Genomic DNA, 21,009 nt, shown 5'->3' on the forward strand with positions numbered 1-21,009 from the left:
AGAAATAACGTTTCGCCTACTTATACTTCGAATTTGGGGCTGAAAATTTGATAGGAGGAGCAGCTCTGGATGGGGAAGCTGCTGTCAAAATTTCAGGTTGATCGGAGCAAGGGAAGGTGGTGAACCGGTGGTCGGTAGCGGCGGCGTTCTGGAATCTTCCGGCGGCCGGTTCGGAGACTTTCCGGCCGGTTCTCAGGGTGAGACCGGCGGCGTTGGATCCGGGGCGGAGAGAGCTTTCTGGGGATATAAAATTCCGGCGGAGGGCAGTCGAAATTTTGGTCGGAAATCGGGAAAAACAAAGCTGCCCGATTTTAGGGTTTTGGTTTTTTAGGGTTTAGACAAAAAAATGGTGGGCTATTGGCTTTAGGGTTAGAAAAAAGTGCATGATAACGTGATAAAGGATAAAGTGTAGAGACAAAGAGATAGCAAGAGAGTCATCATCTTATTCATTGATAGGAGCCATTTATATATGGAATTACACAATACCAATATGGTAAGGATATGAATACATAGATCTAGTCTAACTACATATCCTATTGGCATAAGACCAAGACACACATAGAAAATATCTTAGAACACTAACTTGAATGAATCCACTTGAACAATTGTACTTGAATGAATCCTCTTATTTATTAGCTAGTGTGAGAATCGAAATTCTTGTTTTGCAGGTTTCCCCTAATAAGTAAACATGAATGGGGTTATTCATCATGTGATCACTTTCATCATCCTCGTAAGTTGAAATTTCTGTGCATTAGAAAATAGAAACTATGGGATACAGAATTGACATACTAATATATATTTGTAAAAGAAACACAATAATTTGGTGTGTTCCCACTTCCCAATTGCTCTGCTATGATTGAATACAAAATATGGGGTCAAGATCTATAAAAAAAAACTGGGAAATTATTCTATTCTGAATCTTCCATTCTTCCAAGTGAGAAGATTTTAGGTATCTTTGACAATCGAGCTTGTTGAGTATAAATATGTTCTGTATCTGATATACAATTATACATATACACGTAATTATAGGCTATTGCCAATTTGTCATGTGAATGCGTGATCTTTCAAAACGTTTCCATCGAAGAAGAAAGTCCATTATATATGCTAGTCCAACTATCATAGGCACTGACTGACTAGACTAGTATTTCACTGTAATGCGTAGCTGATGTTATTGAATATTCTGGAAACATGGATGAACTTCAAACAGCTATGCAGTTTTATTCTAATTTTTGGTCTTCACAAATAATGGCATAGATTAGTCATGGAAATGATCCGATTGGTGTTAAATGACTAAACGAATTGATTGAAAATTATGGATATCGATATATTAGTGGAAGACTTGATCCATCCAATAATATAATGTACCGTGAGTCTTACTTTGATTTATTTTTTTCATAAACTAGCTTATCAGTGAGTTTTATCTACAAGAGATAGATGTATATTTTTAGTTTTATCCACAAGAGATGTATAATTTAAATGAGTAGCTTCAATTATATAGCTGAATACTTTTTTTTTTCTCAATCATATATGTGATTAGTGATTAGTCAAGCATGATAAAATCAATATTACCAGTATACAAATAGGCATATGGTTGAGCAACTTAAGGCCTAGTTTGGTTCATGTAAGCGGAGTATTTATTTCTTATGTCTGAGATGCAAAAGAGAGAAAAAAAAAAAAGTGCCTCTAATGAAGAAAAAGTGTTAAGTGGAGTAATCATTCCTTCGACACCTCCACGGATTCAATTTCTTTTTTCCTTTTTCTTTTATCTATTACACACTTTTTATCACTTACAAACTTTTTAACAACTTTTACGACATTTCTAAAAAACAGTGAAGAGATAAATTTCCATAAGAAATTTAATTTCTCATCCATGTACAAAAAAAAATTACGTCCATTTATGTGAAGCAAATAAAACAAGACAATTTTTTTTGATCAATCAAGATCACACAGTTTTCTTAAAATCTTTTTAGACATAGGGACTAATCTGTGCTGCGAGATCTTGTTAGAACACTTTCTCTTTCTCAACCATTAAGTACCAGAAAATAAGAATTAAATCCAATCAGCATCGACATGATTTGAAGTTTTACACATTTGCTTTTACCAACTCAATCATCTGTAGTTACGACTTACGAGACCAACTAGTTGAGACCCTACGCAAACGAGGAGGTTGTAAATGAAGTAGGATTAAGTATAACATTGCCGGACAACGTTGTCCCTATCCAAAGTGTGGAAAGAAAGGGTCTAGCTTGGCTGGTTGCTATCCCATCACCTAATATCATCCACACACTGAAAGACAAACACTTCCTCATTTTCGTCGTCCAGCCAATAACCCTACTAGCTGTAGATCACATCGATGGTAATAACCCTAAATTTGACAGCCCATAAATCCAGATTTCACAGCCCGGTGACCATAGGAATCATATGATAACATCATAAAGTCAGCTTCACCTCCACCTTCACGTTCACGCCGATGGTGAAGTTGCCTCTGATAGCTACTTGCTAAGACTCAAACCTCATCAGTATAATTCCAATCTTACAGCTCATCACTATCTCATCCTTCGGAAACACCAACCGAATTAGACAACACATCCCAGAATCCACCATTCATTTTGCTTCCTGTATGGGCCACTTCTCGATAGTGAAACAAACCAATCTTTTACACCAACACCATTTTATATACGAATGAAGTCATACTACTGATCACCCACCCAGTATAAATATCCAGATTCCCCAGCAGCCAAGATCCCCATTGTAAGAAATCTACTTTCTTGAACCCAAAATGGGCCAAGAATCTCAAGACTACGAGAAAGCAGAAGATGGAGTTTACAATAATACCCGGAATCCCAACCCGGAACGAGTAGACGACGAGGACCCGAACCAGAAGAGGAAGCGCGGCGGCGAAGAGGAGGAGGAGGAAGATTTTGCTTCAGTGGAGAAGCTGTTTGCGAAGCAAGAAGTGCCGTCATGGACGAGGCAGCTGACGTTCAGGGCGTTCATAATAAGCGGGATGCTGAGTGTTCTGTTCAGCGTCATAGTGATGAAGCTGAACCTGACCACCGGTATCATACCCTCCCTGAACGTGTCTGCTGGGCTTTTGGGTTTCTTCTTTGTGAGCACATGGACCAAGATCGTGACCAAAGCTGGGTTCTTGACGCAGCCCTTCACTAGGCAAGAGAATACTGTCATCCAGACCTGCATAGTTGCTTCCTCCGGGATTGCCTTCAGTGGTGGCTTTGGGAGTTATCTGTTTGGTATGAGTGATCGGATTGCTGCTCAGTCTTCGGACCGCGGTGATACCAAGAATCCTGGGTTGCTGTGGATTATTGGGTTTCTGTTTGTTGTTAGCTTTCTGGGGCTCTTCTCAGTCGTGCCTCTTCGAAAGGTGACTTAAAAATCAGTTTCAAAAGTTGTAGAGCTTTTAGTAGGATTGAATTATTTATGACGTGGGACTTTTTTGTTGTTTGGTGTTTCAGATTATGATCATAGACTTCAAGTTGACATATCCCAGTGGTACTGCAACTGCTCATCTCATCAACAGCTTCCACACTCCTGAAGGAGCCAAGCTAGCCAAGTATGTAATCCTATCCCATCAAACTAGAAGTTAATAGGTCTTATGCCTTCAGATCTAATGGGTTGGCTTCTCTTGTTTGTTTCACTCTTTCAGGAAGCAAGTGAAGGAGTTGGGGAAGTTCTTCTCTCTGAGTTTCTTGTGGGGTTTCTTTCAATGGTTCTATACTGCTGGAGATAGCTGCGGATTTATAAACTTCCCTTCGCTCGGTCTTAAAGCATATGAGAATACGTAAGTACTTCAACATATCCACCTTCATTCTTCTCTTCTGCCAACAATTAATGATTATCTGATACTAATGATTGTATATAAATCTAGACTTGGTATATGTACTTTCAATTTATAAATTGAGTGATTAACACTGCTTATGTTGTCATCAATCCAGGTTTTTCTTTGATTTCTCAGCAACATATGTTGGTGTAGGGATGATTTGCCCCTACATTGTAAACATATCGGTGCTTCTTGGAGGCATTATTTCTTATGGTTTGATGTGGCCTCTCATATGGAATAAGAGGGGTGATTGGTATAGTGAAGATCTCAGCCCAAAAAGCATGAATGGCCTTCAAGCTTACAAGGCAAGAGAACTCTACATTCATTAACTTTCCATGTTCAACAGTCAATACTACATGCCACTATACTGGCTAATTACTGTTCTTTGAAACTGACCTCGGGTTATCTTTTATACATAGGTCTTCATTGCCATTTCCATGATCCTTGGTGACGGACTATACAACTTCTTCAAGGTGCTTGGTCGAACTCTCATTGCCTTGTATGTTCAACTCCGACAAAAAGATGTGAACGGTATTCTTCCAGTGGCAGATCAAGCCTCTCCTGCAACCTTGGAACAGCTCTCTTATGATGACCAGCGCCGAACCCAACTCTTTCTCAAAGACCAAATTCCAGCATGGTTTGCTGCTGCAGGGTATGTTGGAATTGCTGCAATCTCCATAGCCACTGTACCACACATATTTCCCCAACTTAAATGGTACTATATATTGGTCATCTACCTCATTGCACCCACCTTGGCTTTCTGTAATGCATATGGGTGTGGGCTCACTGATTGGTCCCTGGCATCCACATATGGAAAGGTCGCCATCTTCACCATTGGGGCATGGGCTGGTGCCTCCCACGGTGGTGTTATTGCAGGACTAGCAGCTTGTGGAGTCATGATGAACATTGTTACAACAGCTTCTGATCTAACCCAAGATTTCAAGACTGGCTACCTAACATTGGCTTCTCCTCGATCCATGTTTGTGAGCCAAATCATTGGGACAGCCATGGGTTGTGTGATTTCTCCAAGTGTGTTCTGGCTCTTCTACAAGGCCTTCCCTGACCTGGGCAATCCTGGTAGTGCATATGCTGCTCCCTTTGCTGTTGTCTACCGTAACATGTCTATTTTGGCGGTAGAAGGTCTCGATTCTCTGCCCAAGAATTGCCTCTTGCTTTGTGGTGTGTTCTTTGCTGCAGCCATTCTTATAAACCTGATAAAGGATTGCATTGGAAAGCAGAGGGCACGTTTCATTCCACTACCTATGGCAATGGCTATACCTTTCTATATAGGGACATATTTTGCCATTGATATGTGCATCGGGAGCTTGATCAAGTTTGTGTGGGAGAAGATAAACAAGGCCAAGGCAGATGCTTTTGTACCCGCAGTGGCTTCTGGTATGATCTGTGGAGATGGAATTTGGACTTTGCCGGCTTCAATACTCGCTCTTGCAGGGGTCAAGCCACCAATTTGCATGAGGTTCTTGTCAAGTAAAGATAATGCTAGGGTTGATAAATTCTTGGCAGGATAAGGCTGCCTCATCAGTAGTAAATAAATGTATGATCGTTAGGTGTGAACCAAGTCCATCGTCCAGGATCAAATGTTAGATAGCGCAGTTGCACCATAGTTAATTTACTTTTACTTTCTCTTTTCCTTGTTAACCTTTGTATCAAATATTGTGTGATTGTACTCCGTGGGATTAGAAGTTTAGAACACATTACAGAGCTCCTCAGCAAAAACTCAAATGGTGTCGTAAGTGTAAAAGTAATAATAATAAAAAAAATACTTCATGCATGGGTGCTTGCGAAATATGTCATGGAATCAGAGCTTGTTGATCAAAGTGAAAGGAAAAAAAGAAAAGCAAAGTTGAAAAATCTGCAACCCATTTTCTGTTCCTGTTTTTCTGTCAAAGAATTCAAATATTTTTACATTGAAATTCAAAAATCTTAAACAATACAGCATGGTAGCTACCTACAAGTGCCCCCAACAAAGATTAAGATTAGACTCTTTCTACATCCTCCATATTGTATCAACGATCTCCATCTTGCATGTGCAGTGTTGCTATGATCTCAAGCAGCCCAATCTTCATCAGTATCCTAAAATATGCATACAGTCACTACCACATGGAAGAAAGAAGGGATTTTCCCAAACAAAGAAAAGAGAGGACAGGGAAAAAGAAATGACATGTTATTGCCAGCCACATCACAAAATGAATATGATTATAGTTATCGCATTCATGTGAGTGCCGCAGATTACTCCAGCAGTAATAATTCCATCATTCCCTTTTCAAGGAATTGCAATTACACACACGCACACATTAAAGTCAACTCGAAATTACCTGTGAGCTGCTTGAGAGTTCTTCAATATCATCTTCAACCTACATATTTATGCATAAACATTGAGAAACTGACTAAAAGAATCATCAGTTAAACAGCAGATTGCTACTAATTTCTCAACCATTTCTAAGGCAAATGCTTGCATAGGTTTCAAGCATATGTAAAGAGATAGAAACTTCAAGTGCACGAGGGACAATTAAAAAAAACAACAACCAGTCTGAAAAATGTGGCAAAGTCCTAAATTCATATCAGCCAATGCTGAACTGACAATGCAACAGCAATTCTTCTACGGGCTTCAGAGGCCGTGACTAAAACTCTAAAAATACAGCTCAAGCAACAATATGAATCACCTTTAATATTACACTAATATGAAAAGATTCATGGTAATGTTTTACTGAACATATGAATGAGAATGTCTCTTGAGACGTTTCTGAAGAGGCAAAATTATTTGACGTCATTATGATCGTGTAATGGCCATTACAACTTTTCTTATCGGTCTGAAGCATATCAAGCATAATGGTACAGAAGAAAATGGTTGAGAACCCACCATATGAAATTTAAGTAGACAATGAGTCAGTGACAGTTACATTAACCCTAGTGAGCTACTGTTTTAAGTCTAATTTATCTTCTTTCCACTTCCATCCAAGTCTAAAGAGAAAAAAAAAACGTAAGACTTGTTTTGCACTAAAAAAAACATTTTACTAGAAACTGAAGTAGAGCTTTGATAACGATCATAACATACTAAACAGATCAAAACATGAGGAAAAATTAATAACAAAGAAACACGAATAACCATACTACAGATTACTTCAGATAAAAGAAATACCTCATTTTCTTTCTTCTTTGCCAACCTTTTGCCCACTACAGAAACACAGATGTCAATTATAAGCTATACCCACGCGTAGAGCTATAACTCTGGAAAACTTATTCATGCAGAATTTTTTCATAATACATGAGTAATGCAAATAGAAATGTGATCTCTCGAGGAAGTATGACGATGATAAAGACAACTCACAAAAATATATAGACATATATGAAGAGAACCAAATTTATGGTGATTGTATTGTGGCTAAGTATACCAACAATAAAAAACAATGAGAGAGACACTGACCAGCATCTTTTTCCTTGACAAGTTTTCCCTTTTTACTAGGTCCTCCATCCTGCGATATCCAAAACTATCTCAGCAGGGCTATGTTGTAACTATCCTATGCAAAGCTGGTCCAGGCTAAGAATGCTATGATTGTTTTCCTCAAGTGCAAGGAGAATTAAGAAATGGACATTAAAAGATAACTTTAACCTGATTAAGCTTCCTCTTTGAAGGAGCTTGTAGCGACTTCTCTCCAGAGACTGATACATCAACAGTTCTCATTCTTCTGAGTATTCAGATCCCAAAATTTTGATAATAAGAGTAGTATTGAGAAAATTAGAAACCTTGAGATGCTGGTTTCCTTGGATTTCTTGGTGTTTTATGAGCCTGGGGAGTTTGTACTTGACTTGGCAAACTGGATCCCACTTTCTGTACAACAGTGAAATTTCAGTCCTGATTGGGTGTTTATTAGTCCTGACAGACTATATCTACTTAACAAACCTACAATAACAATAATATAAAAATGACAAGACCTTACCTTCTTCTCTGCTTTCTTGAACAACGTAGATATTGTAGCCTGAACCAGAGGACCGGGATTACTATGAGAGTCCTCCTTAAAGGCAGAATGAGATTGTTTCTTTGATTTAGCCTCTGACACAGTGGACTCCTGATTTTGTTCAGAAATTTGAGCTCCTTTCACAGCATCAGCATCCACATTAACAAAGTTCAAATCTCCAACGCTGAGATTTTCAGTCTGTATCTACCAGTTGAGGGAATCCGTCAAGGTATAGTTGGCTGAGATGGAAGGTTAATATGGTAAAAGTATATTACACCTACGCTCAAATTTATAGCTGCCATGCATAGATATATTAGGAAATTCACATGTTGGACTGCACAAGATTTAAATAGAAAAGAAAAGGATATTTCCATTAGCATGTTTCCTGGATGATGAATCAAGTCCCCCTAATTTGTTATCTTCTCCTTCACATAAGTCAGCATTGCTTTCAACAGAATCATCTCCGGAAGAAGCTTCTCCAAAGCTGGACCAATAAAGATGCTATATGTAAATGGATTTTTGAACTAAAGATTTTAAAGTAAGCAGAATGGAACATCTAATGCTCTTTAGTGACAGACATGAGTTGATTGAAGCATGATTGGACAGCTCATAGGAAAGTCAGTGTCTTCTGGATGATCATATTCTCGTCTCTTACTTATATTTTATAGCAAGTTACAAATAAGGTCAGGTTCTACAATAACCTGTCGCAATGTTACTGCCATGCAGTGAGACTGCACACGCTATAACTAAACATGCAATAAAGATTTATTTTCCATCGTCTGGAGTTGTTTTAGCTCATAAATTTTTTGTTAGCTCATGTTACAAGCCTAAAAATGTAGGTAATACAAACGAAGATATGATTCGTATATTGAGGTGTGAAAAAAAACCAAATATCTAAACGTAACTAGTTAATTCAAGGATCATGCAGACCTAAGTCATATGTGTGCATATGTTTCATTATAATATGTATGCATATATATGTATTTAGGTTAATCACATATATCTATGGCATTATGGCAGAAAATATTCAGTGCAATATAATGGCAGGGCCAGTACTTGAATCGTTTTCCAGCAGTTCTTGCTGATTGACGAACCGGTGTTACTTCAATCAAATCTTTGTTTCCATCATCAGATACAGTATGTTCAAGCTGAGCATCTGGAGAATGTTCCTCTGCATATGAAATTTCTTTTTTATGATCATTTTGGTTGTTAGCAACAGATATTGAACCTGCACCACCTTTAAAGTCATAATCCGTGTTATGTCCCTGAGATCAACAGATACCGGAGAGTGGTCGTCAACAAACTATGACATATGCATTCCATAACCTCAACAAAGTATATTAGATAAGCTAACCTCACTCAGTTCTTTAGGGAAATCGAGTTGGGTTTCTTCTGGGTTCTCGTCCTCTGTCCCAATCCACCAAGCATCAGAAAATACAATCTGCGACATGAAACTTTACTGCTTATATGATGTGTAAATAGTGTTACATATAATAAGCACAAATGCCCACACACAAGCAATAGATGATTGTTGGTAGAGAAGCTAAGAAAACAGAAAATGCATAATGTTAGAAAAACTTAAGGCCTGCAAACCCTACAACATGGAGTGACCGCACTGTGTGAGAAGATATCAGCTCTGCAGCTCTTTTACAAACTAATAATCAGTTCTATAGGACTTAGTGGGCAAGAGGTAGTAAGAGATACACCTAGAAGACACTATGTTGGATTTGGTTATCTGATCTAGACCCATAAATTACAAATTACAAAATGAACTCAATGCCCGACATATTGCACCTAATTGAAACAACAGCTAATCCAGACATTGCCAATTTCCTCAACACTCTATGCTGCTCGTCTCTCAATGTTGTTCCAAATCAACTGATAGCATACATCTAAAATGCCACTATAAGCGCACACATGCATGTTTAGAGCTGAAAATTCTTGATAGTGAAAGAGAAGTACCATATTATCAAAGTAGTCCTCACACATGACACTCTTTCCGCCTCTAGGAAATTGCAGAGTCAAATACTTGTTCTTCGGAAACACAATGCTCCCAAACAGCTTCATCCGACCCTGCCCAACAAAAAAAAGCTCAATAATTCTCAGAAATCAAATAAAGCCAAATTTGAAAATTAAGAAATTAAAAGTACCTGAGGGAAATGAAGGTAGAGAATGGGGCTCTTGGAGCCCAAACCCTTGAGGTCGCCGATCTTACCGCCGGCGATGGGGGCGAAGAGGCCGGGGAAGGAGAAGAGGAACCTGTTCTTGCGCTGAGATTTCTTGATAATGTCTTTGCCGTGGTTCTTGACGACGGCGTTCGAAGGCCGGAGAGACGCCTGAGGCCTAGCTGGGATCTCCGATACTAGCTTGTTCGTATAGGCCAGCGTTTTCAGCCTCTTCCGCTCTGTCGCCTCCGAGTTTGGATCTTCTTCTTCTTCGTTCTTTCGCTTCTTCGACGAGCCTCGCGCCATTCTGGTTCTTCGATCGGATTCGAACTCACACACTCAATTTCTAGGGTTTTTGGTTTGGATGGGAAAGCGGGAAGCCAGCCGATCAGCGCCCACACAGACTGGATTGGGCCAAACCACAAATATCCATTGGGCCTAGACTTCTTGTACTTGACCCTCCGCGGCGTCATATTCATGCTTTTACTAAACACATCATTATCCCGGTAAGAACAATTTTTTTCTTTGACCAATCTTATTAATCAATAGAGGTAGTACCCTCAATACATATTTCTAAGCTCACTTGTTGAAAAACAAACTAAAAGGTGAAAGTTCTAGGATGGTTCTTGCAAATTTATCTCGTACATGCGCATTGTTGAAACAATGCAATGTAAGAATACAATCTTGTTACTTTCACCATTGATGTTTTTTACCTAGCTCGTCATCATATGATAATATGATATATGATACAAGTAGGAAGTAAGGTTCATTAATATCAAATTTCAAGACACAAAGCATTGAAGCAATCAGTTACAAGTCAACAGTAGGATAGGAAGCTTGCTCAGTAATACCACAAAGACCTCCCTTAACATTGACATCTCTTTGGATTCTTATGTACTCATCTTCACCCCAGCTTCTACCCCATGAATTTTTCACCAGCCAAAACTTTGTACCATCATCGCTTGTCCCATACCCAACTGCAGTTACTCCATGGTCCAATTGACTTCCACATTGTCCTGTGAACACCCCACTAGAGTAAAATTGCATGGCAACTCCACTGGAATCAATTGCAACGGAGACTGGTTGGTTCGCGACGGCCTTCAACAAAGCCTCCTCATTCTCTGGCACAACCTCATAGCCGGTGATCTTGGCTGCAGGAGGTTCCTCCTTGTTCCTCACGCAACTCCCATCAACTCCCTCATAAGGATAGTCTGCTTCAGCTGCCAAGCCTTTGTTGCGGATGATGAACTGGAAGGCATAATCCATTAGACCACCCGAACAACCTGCACTGCGAGTGTCACAATCGACTAGTTGTTGCTCCGAAAGAGACACCAACTTTCCTGTTTTCAGCTTTGTAACTCCTTCTGTAGCTGCCACTGCAGAAAATGCCCAGCAACATCCTATCGCACAATATAATCCTCATCAGTTATATACATGATGATCACAAGTAAATAAGGCACACTTTAGTAGTGTTATCTTGCTACACACTTATATCTCTACCATTATATAACATGTTAAACAATCAGAGAGGATCACTTCCCCTCCCCGGTGAGTCCGTTTTTTTCCAGTTTCCGGTGAGATCGACTTTGTTTGAAGTTTTGGGTGATCTCGCCGGAAAACCGGAAAAGAATGGACTCGCTGAGGAGGGAAAGTGATCGGGGACGCTGCTGGAGTCTTCTGGGGTGGAAGCACGCCGTCGCCGGGGCCGGAAGGTGGAGAACGGACGGACGTCCGCACTTTAAGCCGAGTGCGGACGGTCCGCTTCACATCCGGCGTGGTTAAACAATATAACATATATGCCAGACAGTACATCATTATATATACATGTATAAAATTAGAAAGAAAGGTGGGTATTAGTAATTTAGGCTTACGCCGCTTACCACAATTACCCTGGTCTCTGACAGGGGTGACGGCTCCCTTCTTCCTCCAATCCATACTAGATGGGACTGCAGTCACATTATAATATTTAAATGATGCTTTAGATGATGACATGAGATTTGAAGACTGAAAATTGTATCCATTGCGCAAGGCCAGAAATTCTTCATTAGTCAGGTCTGCGAATTCATTGATCCTTAGACTGTAAGGCTGATTTCCACCAATGTTGAAAGATTCTATGAACTTCACATTGTCCTTGAATATCTTGAAACGCTTCTTCTTCTCTGCATGGTCTTTGTAGGCGCGTCCATGACTGGCCATCCACTGGTCATGTCTCTTCACCATTACATTGACATCAGCATCAGGAAATGTGCGGCAGTAGGCTTGAGAAGCCCAAATTCCAAAGATTAGAAGCACTTGCAGTAGAATTGTTGAGCTTCTGAGTATGAAAGTCATTGTTTAACAGGTTTAGGCGTTTAGCTAGGCTGAAATGTGGTTACTTTTTAACAGGTAGGAGAGGCCTAAGTGAGTATATATAGTGCAAGATATGAGAGTATATACTGCGGCCAGTCGGCAGTGATCGATGTGGAAAGGATCGATGGACTTATTCTCTGAAGTGCTTGGCAATCGATCTGGTGCTGGATTTGGCAACTAAGTCGCATTCTCTATATGTTGAAACTTTCTTATGCGGTTGATTAGGAGTTCAAGTGATGATGTGTAATAATTCAAAAAAATATAATAATAATAATAATAATAATAATAATAAATAAATAAAATATCAACTTACTGTTACGGACTTACTATTACGGACTTACGGTGAGCTAGTTTTGGTGCAATGTCAATATTCCTACAATGACTAGTATATGTTAGTGAACTTGAACTCGGTGAGCAAGTCCCAAGGTCTCCCTTTAAGGTAATCCTAGATGACGGAAGTTGTCCGACGGTTGTCTTTCGTCGTCTAGGATTACCTTAGGCGACGGATCATAGTCGACGAATATTGAATCGTTGCCCAAGATAATACTAGACAACAAAATGTGTCGGTGGGTTGGTTTCCGTCTCCTATGCCTACTTTAGGCGACAGAATGTAAATCCTAGATGACGAATTGTTATTTCGTCGCTTAAGATAGGCATAGCCGACTGATGGTTTTTTTTTTTCGTCGGCTAAGAAGCATTTTTCCAGTAGTGTGGGTTTGTATGTGTCATCATTTGCACGAGTTATGTAGTATATATGGATAAAATGATAGCTCATAGATAAGCTTGAAGAAACACAAAGAAGAGATCGAGTCGAAATAGATGTGCATATATGTTTCCTTATAATATTTGTATTTGAAATAAGCAATACTTTATGGGATTGGATTCTTTTATTTTCTAGTTTTTATTAGGATTTAGTTTTCTTTTAGAATATAGCAAACTACATATACCTTCTTAAAAAAGGTTAGATATATAAATAAGGACATGATTTTTGATTTACAACTTATAAGGACATAATCTTACAAATAAGGACAAATTGTTTGTGTCATGTGTCAATAATGCATTTACAATATTAACCTTCACATAAATAACTAATATTAATTAATTTTTTAAATTAAACTCTCATCTAATCCTCTACTCAACTAGCTGGAAGTTAGTTGCTACTGTGCACTTGTACTCGTCAAAATCTGCTATTGTGCCCCTACTCTCACAATCCTACTACTACTGTACTTGCTGGACATTTAGCTGCTACTACACTAGTCCAATCATGCTACTGTACACGTTAAACTCATACACTCATCTAGTGCTGCTACTAGCTCAACTAGTGTAGTAGCAGCTATTTCCAGTAAATGCATTAGCAGGTTTTAGTGGTTCAGTTAGTGTAGTAGCAGCTTCAGTAAGTTTAATAACAGGTTTTCAATGACTCATCTAATGTAGTAGCAGCAACTATTTTTAGTACGTGCAGTAGCTCTGCTAGTGTAGTAGCAACTATATTGTATCTCATTTTAGTTTCATATGTGTTTTTTATTTATCTTTTCATTTTGATATTTAGTTTTGTAAGAAAAAATAGTCATTTTTTTTTCCAGTTGGTTTGCTTTGAGATAGTGTAGTAGTATGCATATGCAGGGGAAACCTCCTCATTACATTGACAACAAGAAAACACCGAAATTAAAACCTATAGTCTCTAGACATAATATCAAACATGACCTTACCAAAACCACCAACGACACCAAACAACTAACATCCTAACACCCTCACCCAAAAGGGAGAGACAACAAATAACTAACACCAAACCAAAAAACAAACATAAAAAAACAAGGAAAACCCAGACCTAGGCCCTAACCCACCCATTGGACCAAAAAGGATCATGCCAAGAAGACACACCAAGCAGCCACCACCGCCTACAGTAAAACCGCTCCGCCACCGATTTTGACCGCCACCAGTAGAGGTTCACCGCCTTGTCACACGGCGTTGGAGAGCCCAACCTTCCAAAGTGTGCACCAATATGCAACAAAGAGAGCAAAAGCAGATCGAGAAACCCCATCCGGGCAGCCATACACTGTCAAGCACTCGCCGCCCCTCCACAGTGCCGTTCCAGTGTACAACCAAACCCACACCGCTACACCTCCCTAGTGAGTCAACATCCATGGTGAAGCAACACAACGTACTTTGTCGCCGATGCAAGAGATTCTCAACATACCAAGCAAAAGCAAAGAATCTTCTCCTTCCACCGCCACAAACCCATAGAGCCTGATCACCAAACGACTATCAATGAAATCTCGTCCGACGACGACGTCAACAGATGCTGTTGTCGAACGGAGAGACAAAAACTTTTGAGAAAACCCTAGAGAACGCCGAGTTCTGCGGAGCTGGTTTGAGAGACCCTTGATCAGGGGTTTGTCTATCATATCATATGGTGTGACATACCTATTGTAAATGTGTCTAATTGTATATGACACATAAAGGCTTTTAAAAGAGTAAATGGTCATTATATGGTCATTTAGTTACTTCTTCAATCAATAATAGCCACATATTTTGTGAGGCATGCTATACCATATTGTATACTAGAATTTTTTCATGATCAATATATATTATGGGTTGAAAAAATTTGTTATTCAACTTCGTGTTCGACGAAAACCAAAAAGAAAAAAAAATTAGGGTGCAAATTCTCTGTCTCTTACGGCGCGCCGTTCCCGTATATTGCCTTATCTCATCCATAGGCTTTCAAAACATGCTCTAGTAAGGCAATGACTTCCCAAGTAAAAGTTCTTTTACTATTATCCGTTGTGTCTTGATGGGAACTTTAGTGGTGTCTAAAGCCACACCACGATCATATATTAACTTTAGAAGCTAATGATTTGATTGATTTCGTGAATGTTTCTCAAGTATTTGAGAACTGCGGCAAATTGGTACTTTTATCGGAAATGTGGCAGGCTCAATTCAATTGAACTGTATTAAGTTTTTTATCAAACCACCACATGTGGTCGAGTTGGTAAGAGTCTAGGTGTGGAACCCTCATATACCCAGGTTCGAATCTCAGCCGACGCTAATTGAAGTTAAATCCCAATTTATTCTTGGTGGCCAGGGGGGAGGAAGCGTTCTGACATGATCCCTTAGCGCGGATTAGTCTCTTGGCCTAAATAGCTTTTGAGGATACCGACGTTGATAATTTAAAAAAAAAAAAAAAAAAGTTTAATGATCAAAAGATCAGTAACTCATGTTTTTAAATGCTGTACATAATCAACAATGATATTATTAACGAACTAGGAAAGAAAGAAAATGATGCTGTGCAGAATCAACTATGATATTATTAACGAACTAGAACAGAAAGAAAATGTCAGTCATTTGATCATGTTGAGGAAATTGATTCTTATGTAGTTATCTATACAAATGTCTTCTGTGGATGTCTTTTAGTGAACACCAACTGTTTGCTGAGGCCTAGAATTTCTATCATACTCATCTCAGAGTGGGGAACACTGGGAATGTTGCCAGGTTACAAGTACCTCGCTTATTTTTCGAATTTCGATTGATTCTCATATAACCATGTTCACCCCAACGGGTGCCCCATGAATTCTTCAGAATCCAATACTCTTGACCAAATGGAGTTGTACCGAAGCCAACGAGTGTACTAGTGTGACTGAGTTTACCTTTCGCACACTCTCCATCTGCATCCATAAAAATACCTCTTCTGTGTGTGTTAAACCTTTCGCTTGTGGAATGCATGACTACAACTGGTTGATGGTAAACAGCCTTGGCCAGAGCAACTTCATCAAACTCCGGCACAACTTGATAACCAGATATCTTCATATCAGGTAAAGATTCGAAATCGTTGTTGCATGGTTGGTCATCAGCAAACATGTAAGGAAGCTTTTCTTCAGTTACGAGTCCATAATCCCTTGCATAAGTCATAGCTCCTCTAATCGAAGCCATAGCTCCTCTAATCGGAAGATTTCCTTCACAGCCACGGGTGCCGTAGGGCTTACTACAGGCTATAAGTTTCTGCACTGACAGTTCATAAGTTTTCCATAAGGTTTGTTGTACAATGGGGTAAGCCCTTCCACTGCTGCTGCTGTTGCAAAAGCCCAACCAGAACCTGCAGATATTTTTGTAATTATTATTACATCAAATATACAAGCATATATACAACCAACCAACTTCAGGTGTCATACCCTAAAAGAAAAATGATAAATGTTTTGAAAACAATGTTAACTTACCAGTACAATTTCCTTGATCCTTAACATTGGTCACAGCTCCTTCTGTCCTCCAGTCCCAGCTTTTGGGAAGATCCTCAAGTTTAAAATCTTGATACCTAAAAGAAGAGATTGAGCTAGGGTTTGGTATATCAATTGTGGAGAACTCTTCGAAAGTCATATCACTGAATGCATCGAGGCCTAATGTGAAAGTATGATTCCCTTGGCGGTTGAACTTTTCTATATCTTCAAACCGCTCCTTGAACATAGCAAAACGTTTTGCCTTCTCCTCGCTGCTCGAGTAAGTGCGTCCATACTCTTCCACCCAGTTGTCAAATACTTGAGAAACATTCACGGAATCATTAGCTTCAGAAGTTAATGATCGCGATGTGGCTCTAGACAGTAGAGCTAAACTTGCGATCAAGACAACGCATAAGAGTAGATAAGATTTTACTTGGGAAGTCATGGCCTTGCTTGAGCAAGTTTTGAAAGAGGGAGAGGAGGAGGAGGAGGCAGTTTGGACGTAGCGGCTAGGCTAGGGCTGCCTTGTTTATATAACAACCAAGGCAGAATCCTGGTTGGGTTTGGAGTGGTAGTAGGCATGACACTTTTGTGGCACCAATTTGGCATGTTCCTTTTGGTCGATCGTTTGGATTAGGATTTAGGGACCCTTTCCAGGATGATTATGGAAGCAGAACGTCTTGGAACATTGCAAAGGGGTTAGGGTCTGTCCAAATGAACCATCAGTGATCAATCATCTATTTTTTGCAGATGATTCTTTCATCTTTTCAAGCGTTTAAGTTTCAGATATATTGTGTCCGAAACAGAAACAGATAAAATCAAAAAAAGAAAAGAAAGCAGACTAAAAGGTTCATTACAAAACATTGATGTAGCCTTTTGGCTGCGAATTCCAGACATTCATTCACCTTTCAGTTACAAAATAATTTCCCTGCAAAGTAGCTAGCAGCATCCCTTGTGAGAGAAACATTCATGACTGAACAGTTAAAATCTCAAGAACAAATTAATTGATTATCAAACACCACCGCAGGTGGAAAAACGGGTTGAGAAACTTCGAGCATTCAAATGCTCCACCACAATTGATCAGTGTATGAAATTTTTGACATTTTTATGCTGTTTGGACATTTTGCCCTATAACATGTTTTAGATGATTCCAAAATAGCTGCTACTGCCAAACTAGTTCACTAGTCCCCTCTGCTTGAACACATCAAGCATGGCAACCCCAATTTTTGCCGGAGACTCCACCACTGTAACCCCAGCTTCTCTAAGAGTCTTGATTTTATCTTGTGCGGTACCCTTTCCACCCGATACAATAGCTGCACAACAAGATGAAACCCATGTGTTATACAAATGATATGATCATAAGAAAACCTCTGACCATGTGAGATAGAAAAAGAAAGATGGATTGTGTACTGTACCTCCTGCATGACCCATACGCCGACCAGGGGGAGCAGTTAGTCCAGCAATAAATGCAACAATTGGCTTCTCAGTTCCACTTGCCTGTACCATTGGTCAGAAAACTAGTTTTCAGCTTCTTTTTATTTGTTTCGGGTTTGAGTGGCCCATTCTTATTTTCATACCAACAGATTCGAAGAAATTAATAATACTATCTCTGAGTTTGAAAAACACTCAAGGATCTAACAGTTGTTCGTATACTCAAATTAGAAAAAAAAAAAAAAAAAAAAAAACAAAGAAATATTACATATACTCCAACCAAGAAAACAAGAGGGGCAGCCATTGCCATGCTGAAAAACATTGGGATGATTACCTTTATCAATGCGGCGGCATCCTCTTCTGCAGTCCCACCAATCTCTCCTATCAGAACAATACCTGAAACATATACACTGCTTAACAAAATGCTTGAAGCTGATACACAGATGAAAGGTTGTTGACAATGAGGGATTCTGATGCGATTATAGTCAAAAACCACAAAACGTTTGCATCATCATACCAATTTCCACTTGGAATGCACATCCAATATTCAGATTTAATTTTTGTTAACTTGTACCAAATAGTATCATGACGTAATCAACAGTGTTGGGATGTGCAGCTCAAAATAGACCTACACACTAATTCTGTTTAGTATGACTCCATGGGTGTTAAAATTTCGTCTGATCCACTGAATCAATGCCATTTCCCTCATTATAAACTGCCTTAAGATCAAATATATGGTTCAGTTTTCAAAGAACGACTATAATTTTACTACTCCAGTATTAGTTAATCATTTCCTGCAGTAGTAGAATTGCCAACTCTGAAGTGTGCACTTAGCTCAACATATGTAACTGGTGAACCAGATTAGTTTCATACAAAGAGACCCACCATGGTGCAAGGATCGTTAAGCTTAAATAGTCTTAAGACACTCTAGACAATAACATGATCTATACACGCCAAGTATCCTAAGCTTTTGTAGGAGACACCATATCTATATTCCCAACTGAGCACTTCTAGCAACCCATGCAAGAGCCATGCAAAACATGTAACTCTGAACAAATACAGATGGTTGGGTGGATAGATAGATATCCCCAGAATGAAATGATACACGCAAGCTCGACCATATTCTTCCTTTCCATATGCAATTTGAAAAGAAGTTACCATTTTAACCAAAATTACATGAACCACTAACCTTCTGTCTGAGGATCTGCTAAGAATTTTTCCATGCAATCAACAAAGTTTGTACCATTGAAAGGATCACCCCCAATACCAACGCAAGTGGATTGTCCAAGGCCAACGGCAGTTGTTTGGAAAACCTGTAGATATTGAAAACACAACTCGTAAATTGGATGAAGAGCTAGCACAACATCTAACTTGCAAGTCAGTAATTTAATTCCTCAAGCATAAGCATTCATCTAATACTCACCGCTTCATAAGTCAAGGTACCAGATCGAGAAACAATTCCCACACGACCTGGTTTATGAATGTAGCCAGGCATAATTCCAATTTTGCATTCACCAGGCTTGATAATTCCAGGGCAATTTGGTCCAATGAGCCGAGTTTTAGATTGGCTGTTAAGTGCAGCTTTCACACGTACCTAAAATCCCAAAATAGTTGCTTCAAGCAGGTATTTCATATTCCCACTCATATGATGATTGTCAAAGGATGATATTGATAACTCAGCTTTAGATGAAAGATCTGACTACTGAGTCTGACAATTAGGTCATCAGGTTGTAAAATGAAGTGATTTGATAAATAAGAGGTATTACATCTAAAAACCAAATCATCAGGTGCAAACATGGCAAAACATATGCTTCCTGTAAAAACAAGGGTAAAACTTATAGTACCATATCATGTTGCGGGATCCCCTCAGTGATGCACACAACAAGATCCAGCTCAGCTTCCATTGCTTCCATAATTGCAGCGGCAGCAAATGGTGGAGGAACATAGATCACCGTTGCATTAGCCTTTGTTTCGGCCTTTGCTTCCACCACTGAATTGAAGACTGGAAGTCCCAAATGCTCGGTCCCGCCCTTCTTTGGAGTAACACCACCCACCTGTTTCACCACAATTACTTAAAAATAAACGGAAGCAAGAAGTAAACTAAACTCGATAGCCGATTGAGGGCTTGTGCTCTTACACAAGCATATACATAGTTTCACGCCTCAACAATAAGTCAATTTGCAGTAAATGAATGTAAACACATAGATAGCTAGTATTAACGCATTTTGCTGCATCTGATTTCGAAGCTTTGGGAACTGACTAAGACTATTTGGATGAACATTTAGGGCAAAAAAGCGAGCGAAGCAGACGAAATATAAAGACGAGGAGAAGAGAGATTCAAAAATGGTCTACCATTTTAGTGCCATACTCGATGGCTTGTTCGGTGTGGAAGGTGCCGTTCTTTCCTGTGATTCCCTGGCAAATGACGCGAGTGTTTTTGTCGACGAAGACAGCCGGGGGCGGCGGGGCGGCGGCGTAGTGACGGCGCTGAATAATTGACGTCGTTGACGTAGATGGTGATGAAAGCTTGCGTGATGCGATCGAGCCGATCAGCTTGGCAACGGATTGGCGAGCCATCAGAGTGACTCTTTTGGATTTGGATTTCGATAGTTTTGGTTGCCTCTTTGTGCCTGGGATCAACCAAGTCTCCAGATTCCTAGACAGCTGCTGCTGCTGCTCTCTGCTTTAATATGTGTATTGGGCTTGTTGACGATGAATTGCTTTTTCCGGTTTGGGCTTTGCTGCCCTACCCGATCGTATTTACTTTATTTTTTTTTAATAAAAAAAATAATGACCGGGTGAGCTACCACTCCGGGACTGGAAGCAGTTTTAGGTATCGATTATTTACCTTTTTTTACCATCATAATAATTTCCCGTGCTCGATTGATTGACATTTGCATTTGAACACCGTTTTATTACTTTTATATATCTCGAATATATTCGATACCTCTGTATTTTAATTTTCCAATAGATATGTAGATTCCGGTATCTTAATCTTTGGTTATGACCTGCTGTTAACTTCACCTACCATTGACATCGTG

General features: G+C 39.5%; 6 protein-coding genes across 6 annotated transcripts; 1 reads left to right on the forward strand and 5 right to left on the reverse strand.

The window, feature by feature from the left end:
- The first annotated feature begins 2,748 nt into the window (after positions 1–2,748).
- LOC101311091 (probable metal-nicotianamine transporter YSL7-like) lies at positions 2,749–5,628 on the forward strand. The gene is made up of 5 exons (XM_004299412.1): positions 2,749–3,382; positions 3,474–3,571; positions 3,665–3,799; positions 3,954–4,143; positions 4,258–5,628. The coding sequence occupies exons 1-5, from the start codon at positions 2,780–2,782 to the stop codon at positions 5,365–5,367; spliced, it is 2,136 nt and encodes a 711-aa protein (XP_004299460.1). The 5' UTR covers positions 2,749–2,779; the 3' UTR covers positions 5,368–5,628.
- Positions 5,629–5,632: 4 nt separating this feature from the next.
- Positions 5,633–10,336, reverse strand: LOC101311374 (DNA-binding protein RHL1-like). Its single transcript, XM_004299413.1, has 12 exons — positions 9,966–10,336; positions 9,778–9,888; positions 9,170–9,256; positions 8,872–9,080; positions 8,184–8,299; positions 7,798–8,015; positions 7,604–7,688; positions 7,470–7,519; positions 7,284–7,332; positions 6,999–7,033; positions 6,175–6,213; positions 5,633–5,932 (listed from the first exon to the last, which is right to left on the reverse strand). Exons 1-12 carry the CDS (start codon positions 10,284–10,286, stop codon positions 5,906–5,908), a joined length of 1,347 nt encoding a protein of 448 aa, XP_004299461.1. The 5' UTR covers positions 10,287–10,336; the 3' UTR covers positions 5,633–5,905.
- Positions 10,337–10,790: 454 nt separating this feature from the next.
- LOC101307311 (vignain-like) lies at positions 10,791–11,246 on the reverse strand. Its single transcript, XM_004301170.1, has one exon. The coding sequence runs from the start codon at positions 11,244–11,246 to the stop codon at positions 10,791–10,793; it is 456 nt and encodes a 151-aa protein (XP_004301218.1).
- A 222-nt stretch (positions 11,247–11,468) lies between these two features.
- LOC101307596 (fruit bromelain-like) lies at positions 11,469–12,311 on the reverse strand. The gene is made up of 2 exons (XM_004301171.1): positions 11,861–12,311; positions 11,469–11,476 (listed from the first exon to the last, which is right to left on the reverse strand). Exons 1-2 carry the CDS (start codon positions 12,309–12,311, stop codon positions 11,469–11,471), a joined length of 459 nt encoding a protein of 152 aa, XP_004301219.1.
- Positions 12,312–15,782: 3,471 nt separating this feature from the next.
- On the reverse strand, positions 15,783–16,982 carry LOC101307896 (actinidain-like). The gene is made up of 2 exons (XM_004301172.1): positions 16,541–16,982; positions 15,783–16,330 (listed from the first exon to the last, which is right to left on the reverse strand). The coding sequence occupies exons 1-2, from the start codon at positions 16,980–16,982 to the stop codon at positions 15,783–15,785; spliced, it is 990 nt and encodes a 329-aa protein (XP_004301220.1).
- A 406-nt stretch (positions 16,983–17,388) lies between these two features.
- On the reverse strand, positions 17,389–20,705 carry LOC101311669 (succinyl-CoA ligase [ADP-forming] subunit alpha-1, mitochondrial-like). The gene is made up of 7 exons (XM_004299414.1): positions 20,321–20,705; positions 19,813–20,022; positions 19,392–19,562; positions 19,158–19,281; positions 18,303–18,364; positions 17,953–18,034; positions 17,389–17,850 (listed from the first exon to the last, which is right to left on the reverse strand). The coding sequence occupies exons 1-7, from the start codon at positions 20,543–20,545 to the stop codon at positions 17,711–17,713; spliced, it is 1,014 nt and encodes a 337-aa protein (XP_004299462.1). The 5' UTR covers positions 20,546–20,705; the 3' UTR covers positions 17,389–17,710.
- Between the last annotated feature and the right edge of the window lie 304 nt (positions 20,706–21,009).

The sequence above is a fragment of the Fragaria vesca genome, linkage group LG5 (assembly GCF_000184155.1).
Source record: "Fragaria vesca subsp. vesca linkage group LG5, FraVesHawaii_1.0, whole genome shotgun sequence".
NCBI classification, from domain to species: domain Eukaryota; kingdom Viridiplantae; phylum Streptophyta; class Magnoliopsida; order Rosales; family Rosaceae; genus Fragaria; species Fragaria vesca.

Excerpts from the sequence above, each read along its gene's own strand:
- LOC101311091 (XM_004299412.1), top strand. The coding sequence starts at position 2,780 with ATGGGCCAAGAATCTCAAGACTACGAGAAAGCAGAAGATGGAGTTTAC. Across the intron at positions 3,800-3,953 it reads CTTAAAGCATATGAGAATAC|GTTTTTCTTTGATTTCTCAG; the intron begins GTAAGTACTTCA and ends TCATCAATCCAG. Across the intron at positions 4,144-4,257 it reads ATGGCCTTCAAGCTTACAAG|GTCTTCATTGCCATTTCCAT; the intron begins GCAAGAGAACTC and ends TTTTATACATAG.
- LOC101311374 (XM_004299413.1), bottom strand. The coding sequence starts at position 10,286 with ATGGCGCGAGGCTCGTCGAAGAAGCGAAAGAACGAAGAAGAAGAAGAT. Across the intron at positions 7,034-7,283 it reads TGTCAAGGAAAAAGATGCTG|TGGGCAAAAGGTTGGCAAAG; the intron begins GTCAGTGTCTCT and ends GTGTTTCTGTAG. Across the intron at positions 5,933-6,174 it reads AACTCTCAAGCAGCTCACAG|GATACTGATGAAGATTGGGC; the intron begins GTAATTTCGAGT and ends TGCATATTTTAG.
- LOC101307311 (XM_004301170.1), bottom strand. The coding sequence starts at position 11,246 with ATGGATTATGCCTTCCAGTTCATCATCCGCAACAAAGGCTTGGCAGCT.
- LOC101307596 (XM_004301171.1), bottom strand. The coding sequence starts at position 12,311 with ATGACTTTCATACTCAGAAGCTCAACAATTCTACTGCAAGTGCTTCTA.
- LOC101307896 (XM_004301172.1), bottom strand. The coding sequence starts at position 16,982 with ATGACTTCCCAAGTAAAATCTTATCTACTCTTATGCGTTGTCTTGATC. Across the intron at positions 16,331-16,540 it reads GGATCAAGGAAATTGTACTG|TGCAGAAACTTATAGCCTGT; the intron begins GTAAGTTAACAT and ends ATGAACTGTCAG.
- LOC101311669 (XM_004299414.1), bottom strand. The coding sequence starts at position 20,545 with ATGGCTCGCCAATCCGTTGCCAAGCTGATCGGCTCGATCGCATCACGC. Across the intron at positions 20,023-20,320 it reads TCGAGTATGGCACTAAAATG|GTGGGTGGTGTTACTCCAAA; the intron begins GTAGACCATTTT and ends GTGGTGAAACAG. Across the intron at positions 18,365-19,157 it reads AGCAGATCCTCAGACAGAAG|GTATTGTTCTGATAGGAGAG; the intron begins GTTAGTGGTTCA and ends TATATGTTTCAG.